This window comes from Nansenia antarctica (assembly GCF_963989245.1).
Source record: "Nansenia antarctica genome assembly, chromosome: 4".
Taxonomy (NCBI): Eukaryota; Metazoa; Chordata; class Actinopteri; order Argentiniformes; family Microstomatidae; genus Nansenia; species Nansenia antarctica.
In genome coordinates, this window is record NC_137689.1 from 64,404,956 (window position 1) to 64,414,517 (window position 9,562).

At 43.8% G+C, this 9,562-nt stretch overlaps 1 protein-coding gene across 1 annotated transcript; it reads left to right on the forward strand.

Annotated features, from left to right (window-relative positions):
- The first annotated feature begins 248 nt into the window (after positions 1-248).
- Positions 249-9,120, forward strand: rcl1 (RNA terminal phosphate cyclase-like 1). Its single transcript, XM_080528160.1, has 9 exons — positions 249-394; positions 881-952; positions 1,480-1,655; positions 2,709-2,783; positions 3,177-3,301; positions 3,536-3,661; positions 4,015-4,171; positions 7,823-7,926; positions 8,941-9,120. Exons 1-9 carry the CDS (start codon positions 265-267, stop codon positions 9,092-9,094), a joined length of 1,119 nt encoding a protein of 372 aa, XP_080384286.1. The 5' UTR covers positions 249-264; the 3' UTR covers positions 9,095-9,120.
- The last annotated feature ends 442 nt before the right edge of the window (positions 9,121-9,562 follow it).

Genomic DNA, 9,562 nt, shown 5'->3' on the forward strand with positions numbered 1-9,562 from the left:
AAGCTAATTGGGAACATTTAACCACATTTCACGGAATAGGTCTACGTGGTCAAAATAATTCATGCCATAAACCACTCAGTGACTACATTGCATGTCTAATAATAACGGTTAACGTGCAATGGAATATAGAATAGTAATGACGGGCCGCCACCTGGTGGTTCATTGAGATAATCAAACGCAGTTATCCCTTTGTCCCTCGCAGGATTCCGTAGTTCTCTACTTTTCCTTCCTCGTTTACAACGCACGTGTGGAAATAACAACAACATGGAAAGCCAGGGTCTGACTTACGATGGCTGCAATTTCTTCAGACAAAGACTAGTATTATCAACGTTGAGTGGTAAAAGAGTCAAAATCCGAAACATACGATCTAAAGATGATAATCCCGGGCTTCGAGGTAGGTAATAACAACATCGTCACATGTGTGGCGTCGCAGCATTACATATGGCTAGCTAGCTAGCGTGGGTTAGCTGTTACGCACTTATAGTTCACCTTCTCCAGCGCGTCGAAGTTGGAGTGATGGGTTCCTCAAATCCTTTTGAAATGACAACCAGTTATTTAACAAAAGCGTCTGCTACTTTCACACTACTCGATGTCGTGTTTAACAGTGTTGTTGTTATTTTGTGATGGTTTGTGTGCTGGAGCCAGCCAGTTCACGCCTCTCTCAGGTGTGCGTAAGGATCTGTGACGGGCAGGATGCTCTCTTGCAGACATAACCATAAATCAAACTATTTAGACAAAATTGGTTGACTAAATGTTGTTTGTCATATTCATTATCGAGACATAGATTGTTTTTTTACGGACAGATTTAGCATATTTTGTATCTTTGTGTAGATTTTGCAGTATTGTGTGTTGAGAAAAAAATGCACCCTGTTTCTTCTAGATTTTGAGGCCAGTTTCATCAGACTTCTAGACAAGGTGACCAATGGCACCAGAATTGAAATCAACCAAACAGGTACGTTATCAAAAGCTGTATAGGGAGTCTGTGACCAGTGCTGTATTTTAAATTCCTTTTAAATACATCCGTCTTCACTCCATTCCATGGCGTAGTCACTGATCTAAATCACACATTTAATATGATCGGATTGATCAAAGCACGCATCAATCAAACCTTATTTATAGAGCACATTTCATACACTGATGCAACACAATGTGATTCACAGGAAAAAGGAATTATAGAGACTTTAAACGTCGAGACATACCCCCGAATGACTTGGATTGGGTTATTGGGTTTTCGTGTACCACCTGGCAATCACTGGCTGTTGTCATTTTTATGTTTCAGCAAACCCATGAGTTTGGGGTGTCATTATCAACGTAGTTAGCAGTCATCTCCATCAATCACCTGCATCATAGTTTAAAACATGGTTGGAAACCACACCTCTGTACCACAGTAGAGAGCTATGGGTTGTCATGCCGTGACCCGTGAGTCTGTATAAGACAGAGCTGTCCTGATGGTCATCTTCACTCTGCTCTGTCCCATAGGCACTATGTTGTTCTACCAGCCTGGTCTTCTCTACGGGGGCTCCATAGAGCACGAGTGTAATGTCCAGCGCTCCATTGGCTACTACCTGGAGGCCCTCCTAATGCTGGCGCCCTTCATGAAGAACCCTCTGAAGGTCACCTTGAAGGGGGTCACCAATGACCCCACAGACCCCTCGGTGAGTCCAATCCTTTCCACTTACTACGTACCTAGCAACAATACTTTGATTTGCTACAAAATGAAGCATCATAATGTATTCATTTTTGGTTAATAAAGTCACCTGTGGCACACTTGTTGATAATTTGGGCAACTTTATTCACCTTCGGCACTAAATGAGTGAATGGAGACATTGCTTGAAAATGGTGTCATAATAAGCAGGGCTTTCCCTGAAAAAGAGACCGTGGTCGCAGTTAGGGGTGTAACGGATCACCTAACTCACGGATCGGATCGTGTCACGGTTTTTGAGTCACGGATCGGATCATTTTTCAAAAAGCTTTTTCCTCGAATTCTGTAAAAACACCACTTTTACTGTGTAAAACCCAACAACATTCAAGATGTCAAAACTGGTGTATATATATATATATATATATATATATATATGTGTGTGTATATATATGTATGTATATATATATATATACCCTAACCCTATATATATATATACACACACACACACACATATATATATATATATATATATATATATATATGTGTATATTTCAAGTTCTTCTCTGTCGCCAACATTAGCAGTACTACTCTACTCGCCATGATACACTTGGGCCGCGTTCATAAATTTGCTCTGAGAGCGCCGGAGAGCACACTGGGTCCGACATCATAAAGGGCCAAGTAATTTGATTGGACAAGAGGCGTTTCATGAATGCTGATCAGATTCCAGAGCGAATTTACGAACGCAGCCTTGTTGTTCTGGATTTTTTTTCCATTATCAACCTATCATTGCGCTTTAGAGTAAAACAAAGCACGCAACTGTCGCGTCTATCTTTTCATGGCAACTCTACATTGTGATTTACAAGGGATATTAACTAATATTAAGTAATATTATTACTTGCTTACATTTTGCAATTGATCCGCGGTACACGTGTGCCGAACCGTGGGGGGGCGATCCGTACGGATCACGGATTATCCGTCTCAGTGGGTCACCACTGTCAAAATAAAGCTTTAATAATAATGTTTAGCTGTGATGACTGAAGCCTGTCGTTGTCTCCCTTCCCTGCAGGTTGACCTCCTGAAGCACACCGCCATCCCTCTGATGAGGAAGTTTGGCGTGGACGGAGAGGGTCTGGAGTTAAAGGTGAGGTCTTCAAATGGTGAAACCCTGTGAGCCTTTGTGCCTGTAACTGAGACTGTTGTCACACAGTGAAGCCTGTTACCGGTGCATATGTTGTGTTGGCCTTTTCTCAGCCTATGAAAGAGTGGTGCTGCGCCACGCTCTGAACTTGATGCCACTATGTGAACATTTCAAGGCATAATAAACAAAATATTTAGTAATGATAGAGTAACTATCTTGTTTTTAACAACGACAATGTGTTTCAGTGAACATTCCTCAGTGAATTCAGCGTTTTAGCTGTATTTTTGAATGAATGACCGCGAGTCCGGTTCTGATAACGCGTCCCAGCGCCATGCTGCTCCAAAATCCTGGGGAGAACCCTGTGTGGTTTGCTCACGTCTCGCTCCCTGTGTCCAGGTGGTGAAGCGGGGCATGGCCCCCGGCGGGGGCGGGGAGGTGGTGTTCACGTGTCCCGTCCGCCGCACCATCAGACCCATCCAGCTGTCAGACCCTGGCATGATCAAGAGGATCCGAGGAACAGCGTATCCTTCTCATTCACGTCCTCAGACCTGGGCCTGCTGTTTAGTGGACCGTTCATCTTAATTACCCTTAATTGTAAAATATGACACTGTATTGTCTTCTCATGTGGTGTGTAATCTTTGTTGCCTTTGATGTCTTTTGAGTGTCAACTGTAATAGTAGCCTTTTTTGTTTTCTTCTTCTTCTTTTTCGCGACACCACAACAAGACGTCAGTGCTCCTTGACTGTGTGAAACAGATTCTCTGTAAGAGTCTCCCCACAGATGGCTAACAGAGTAGTGGACTCGGCCAGGAGTGTACTGAATAAATTCATTCCCGATATCTACATCTACACAGATCACATGAAGGGGGCCAGCTCTGGGAAGTAAGTCCCCCCTCTTGTCTGGCATCCCTCTGATGCTCCAACACTCGCCACTAGATGGAGGCATTCCATGAAAACAGGACTGTGGTTTATTTTCACTGCTTAGTCATCGTGAAGCAGAAAGTCTGTTTATCACATCAACAGGAAAATGACCCAATTGAACAAAACAGGAAAATGACCCAATTGAACAAAACAGCACCGGTCGGCTGAGAACTCGTTCCAGCCCATCGTTTCAATGCTAATGTTCAGTCCGAAGTTTGTTGTTGAACATTGATACGGTTGTTGTAGTTCTTCACACAGTTCTGTAGCCCTGTGTGACCTCTGTGACCCCCCTCCACCATGGCTGTGCCCCTCAGGTCTCCAGGCTTCGGTCTGACCCTGGTGGCCGAGACCCTCACCGGTGTGTTCCTCAGCGCCGAGCTGGTGTCCACCCCCCAGGGGCAGGGAGACCCTGTGCTTCCGGAGGACCTGGGGAGGAACTGTGCCAAGCTGCTGCTGGAGGAGATCTACAGGGTGGGTACCAGGGCGTGGTGACACTTCCTGTCGACCTCATCATGTTGTCAACGTGTCATGAAAACTGACTCTCTTCTTCAGGCCCGAACATCATGTTGTGTCTGTTAATACTATTATGATGTGTATTTTATTGCAACGGTTGTTTATCGTTAGCGAGCATTAGCATGACAACTGAGGGATACACGGTAGCTGTCGCCTGTAACATGTGGAGTTAATCTTTGTATATTCTGGTCCAATATAGTGACAACGTGTTGTTAACCAAGCCTGCAGGTGAAGGTACCCCCGTGGTTTCGAGGCCGATGTTTGCCGTTCCCAGAGTGTGTTAGGCTTTATTTTTTGGCCCAGTGGCACGTAGAGAGAGCGCACAGATACAGATTCCTCACAGCCCATGCTTATCATTACAGGGGAATGTGGGTAAACAGCAGGCAGTATGTTTACATGATGTGATTGAGTCAACTGTGACTGTGACTCAATGACTGGACCTAATGTGTTGCTGAGCAGACATCTGTCTAAGACCCACAGCCTTCTCTCTCTCTCTCTCTCTCTCCGTGTGTCTGTCTCCCTGTGTGTCTCTCTCCCTGTGTGTCTCTCTCCCTGTGTGTCTCTCTCCCTGTGTGTCTCTCTCCCTGTGACTGTGTGTGTCTCTCTCCCTGTGTGTCTCTCTCTCTCTTTGTGTCTCTCTCTCTGTCTGTCTATCTCTGTGTCTGTCTATCTCTCTCTGTGTCTATCTCTCTGTGTGTGTGTGTGTGTGTGTGTGTGTGTCTGTGTGTCTGTGTGTGTCTGTCTGTCTGTCTGTGTCTGCCTGGTCTGTCTGTGTGTCTCTATCTGTGTCTCTCTATCTGTGTGTCACTCTCTCTCTATCTGTGTGTCTGTTAGTGTGTGTGTGTGTGTGTGTGTGTGTGTGTGTGTTTGTGTGTGTCTCTCTCTGTGTCTCACTGTTTGTGTGTCTCTCTCTCTGTCTCTCTCTCTGCGTCTCTCTGTGTCTCTCTCTCACTATGTGTCTCTCTATCTGTGTCTCTGTGTGTCTCTCTCTCTGTGTGTCTCTCTCTTCGCTCTCTCACATGAGCTACAGACAATGACCACCCTGTGGAGGGGTCAGAAATGTGAGGCCGTCTCTCATGGTGTCAAACTCTGGTCACTGGGGGTGACTGTACCCATCAAGGGACATTAAATACGCAGTTTTACGAGTTTTACCTCTAGAACAGGATAGTGTTTATGGTTTGTTTTACCTCTAAAACAGCATAGTGTTTATTGTGTGTTTTACCTCTAGAACAGCATAGTGTTTATGGTGTGTCGATCTAATGTGTGTGAAATGCGTTCCACGCCCTCAATCAGTAGTGGAATGTGCAAGTGTTCTTTAAGTGGTGGGCCATGGATTACAATTTGGTTGAAGTTAGTCATTGTGCTGCCTGTCTTTAAGTGTAATACGATAACGACGTGATGCAAAAATAAAACGTCTCTCTTCAAGATATTCGACTCTGGGGGCAAAAAAACTGTTTAAATATTCAATTAGTCTCTGGGGTCTGTGACTTCACTTTGCTCCTGCCTCTGCTGGTCACCCTTTCATAAGAGCATGTGAGTCTTGTTAGGCCAGGAGAATTCCATGATTCGTTTTGAATGCGCAATATTGTTGGGCGTCCTCTCTTAGTGTGGCCTGTGGAGACCGCTTATCCTCATTGGCTGAGAGGAGGGGAGACCAGGGGAGAAGATGATCCGGCTCTGCTTGGAATCGTTAATGTTTGAAGCCCTAGAAGGGTGCCGTGGTCCCTTTGTGGGACATTTGCACCCTGTGTGTGTGTTTGTCTTGTGGTTAATGAATACTGGCAGCGAGCGTTCGTAGTAAACGGGCGGATGGACAGTGTCACAAACGCCGATAGGAGGAAAGAGGAGCTGATGTAAGTGGTACACTCTTTCTATTTGGTCTGTCTCAGATTGTTAACTTATAACTATTACAGATTTTAAATAATTGAGAAATAGGTTGGTTCGAGAAGCACTTTTGAGGCTCTTTGCGCCACCAGGAGTTAAAGGAAATGAGTAAGTCAAGAAAAACCGAACAAAATGCTTGAATATACTGAAATGGTGAGCTGGAATGAAACTGCTGCCATTTGATGTTCTGGGTTGTATATGGCGTATTTGCGTGTTGGTTCATTTGTTGGTCAACCCAGTTGGTAGACTGTCGACCTATGTCAGTTATTCTCTTGTACTTCCACTATTTATCTTCAAGTTCAAGTTGATATTTAACATGCTTTAGACTACACATTTTGGATAACAGAATTGACTATTTCCTGTTATGTATTTCTCTTGCCTATGGAATGGCCAATAGTTAACAAAGTTACCTATTTCTAGATCCTTTTTATTCCAGTTGAATGAGTTTGTGCCATGTCAGAAAGTGTGTTGTACTCTGTTAACAAGTTAACAGCCTGGAAGTCTTGTGACTGTCTGTCCCCTTCAATGGCTCTATTCTCTGGCCGTCTTCAAATGTCAAGGTAGAATCGTATATCAAACTGTTTTGTCGGTCTTACAGTGGGTTTGAATACCTACTGATTGAGTTACACCATTTTTGTTTCACTAGGATATGCCAAATATGATTTGAATCATGTGAATTGAGATGGCATTACCTTTTTGTTATTATACAGCAATTTAATGGCACGGGAAGGTCACTGTATCTGTTGGTGTAGAATGTGGAATGTGACCCTCCTGTGGTGAGGGGTTCTTGGGGCTTTTCCTGAGGGCTTATGGCAGTTGAAGCTGATGGTCGGTGGTTTTCCTCTCCTCTGAGACTCCTCAGACAGCTGCTCTTCTACTATTGAAGACCATGTATGTATCATGATACTGGATCCTGTCAGAAACCTGATATTGCTTCAACGTTGTAAGTTGTAAGTACCCATTTTGAGCCCTACTGAATGCTTTGTTTCTCTGCTCACTGTAATTGTTGGGTTGACGAGAAGACATTTAGATTTTTTAAATTAAATTGTCTGTGTCAGACGGTGTTTGAAATATTTGAATTGAGAAAATTCATCAGTCGAACATTGTTAATATAAAATCCTGTTTCATGGTTTTACATTCAGGCCATTGGTTGGTGTCTTTGAGATATTGCAGTTAGAGAAGGTTTGGAATTGTGATCTAAAAGTTAGACGGCTGAGAAGAATGTGTGTCTTAGTGCTTTGATATGATTAAGTGATTGAATCATAATTCCTGCTGACCAGATGTCGTGCATTAACACCCACATGGCATGCATGCTCCGGAGCGAACGTGGCATGTGACGCACAAATCCAGACTACCCTCTCTGTCTTTTAAAATGTGGAATATGTGGAGCATTAAGGAGGTTTAGGTAACTATGATGCCAGTAGCGGAAAACAACCATTTGAATATTGGATCACTACTATTATACTCCCACCATTGTCCATGGTCAATGGTTATATTATTCTGGTGGTTTTTGTCTGTTTGTTTGTTTTTGATAATCATGTCATGTCATCAGAAATGTTAATTGGGCTATCAAGAATAGTGGGAGTGGGTCTGATATTCAAATGTTGTTTTTCTTAACTTTTTATAGATGTATTTCAGAGGGCTTTGTTTCAAGACCTCTTCTCGTATGACGTGTTGGATGTTGATGTTGTTGTTTCTGACGACCCACCCTCCGTTCACCTTCAGGGCGGCTGTGTTGACTCAGCCAATCAGAGCCTGGCTCTCCTGTATATGACCCTGGGCCAACAGGATGTTTCCAAAGCACTGCTTGGACCCCTTTCTACGTACACGTAAGTTATTTTTCCACAGCAGTTGGCACGACAACAGATCCAAAGTTCTCTCCTATAGCTATAATACTGACATCAAACAAAACAAGCCCTTACATGGGGATGGAAAAACAAACAAATGTCTTTGTCATTTCCGAGCAACCTTGTGCCCTATTCTGTAGACTCTTTTAATTTGCTGATTCTTGCAAGCATCAAAGCTAGCTAAATGTGGTCACATTTTGTCGTCTTCTACAACCTTCCGAAGACTTCTTATTCCATTCACTTCGACATCAATTTACATTGATTTATGTTTTTATTGTGTTATTTTAACCTCTCTTGTAAATGAATGCAACCTAACCTATTGATATCTTCATCATTTTTAAATGTCTATAATTTAAATGTTTAACTTCGGGGGAAAGCGTTAAAAAGAAAAAGTAATACTTGTCATTCTATCCTACATGACTGTTGTTATGGTGACGCGCGTCTCTTAGAATGTCTCACCTTCACAGCGTTGGCGTTTATCAGAAGGCCTGGGGTGTCCGGTCCACTCCCCTCAGAACCTCAGACTATGAACTGTCCATTTTCAGTTATCATGGTACCGGTGCTGTGTCCCTCTAAAGTACAGTACTATGATAACTGAAGATTGGCAGTGCCATCGCAATGGTTCTCCTCAGAGCAGACCTGCAGACCTCACCATCCACTTACCATGTACAATGTGGATGATCCATTTCCGTGGGTGCGTGCGCGGTAGCCTGACCTTTGAGCTGTGCCGAAGGCGTCCCAGAGCACACATTGTCCCGGGTCAGCGCTCTTCCCCGTCATCTCTGGCGTCACACAGGGTCAGAGGTCACCGTGCTTCTCAGTATTACCAGTCTGCAGTGTTTGCTGTCTCCTCTGACTGTAGGAGCTGTTTTGTTATGATGCTTTGGTGTTTTTTTGTATCCGACAGTCTTGACACCAATCCTCTCTCTCTCTCTCTCCCCCCCTGCCCCCCTGTCTCTCTTTCTGTGTGTGTGTCTCTCTCCCTCTCTCTTCTAGGATCGAGTTCCTCAGGCATGTGCGAGACTTCTTCCAGATCATGTTCAAGATCGAGACACAGAAACCTCTAGAGGACGAGAGGAAAGGGGGAGAGAAAGTTCTGATGACCTGCGTTGGAGCCGGCTATACCAACATTAGCAAATCAATCAAATAAAGACTTATTTTTTTATATCACAAAGATGGTTTGTTTTGCCTTGTCACTTTTGATTAAAACCTAAGGGGTGTTGGATGTGACTGATCCTAACAATGTTGATGATCTGGTAAATACTTTGCGGTCCAGTCATGGCCAAGCACTTAAATGGCTTGTCATACTCTTACTAAATGATGAATACCATAATATATCTATTCCTCCCTCTTGAGTCTAGCTGCATCTAGCTGTCTTGTACTCTATTAATGTAGGCTATTCACAGTGATTTTTCCAGTTGGGATCATTTACTGCACGTTTCAGTTGTTTGTCTGCAGTTGTCTGCAGGGGGGACGGATCACGTCAGAGACCTCCACTCCACTGCCACGAACCCGCTGACCCACGCAGTGGGATATGTGGATGGTAGTGAGATGAAACTGATGATTCATATCATATCAATAAACAGTCTGGAGTGGCTTCCCCTTTAAGGCATGCATT

Coding starts and splice junctions, on each gene's coding strand:
- rcl1 (XM_080528160.1), top strand. CDS start 265: ATGGAAAGCCAGGGTCTGACTTACGATGGCTGCAATTTCTTCAGACAA. Junction 395..880: donor TGATAATCCCGGGCTTCGAG/GTAGGTAATAAC, acceptor TGTTTCTTCTAG/ATTTTGAGGCCAGTTTCATC. Junction 1,656..2,708: donor ATGACCCCACAGACCCCTCG/GTGAGTCCAATC, acceptor CCTTCCCTGCAG/GTTGACCTCCTGAAGCACAC.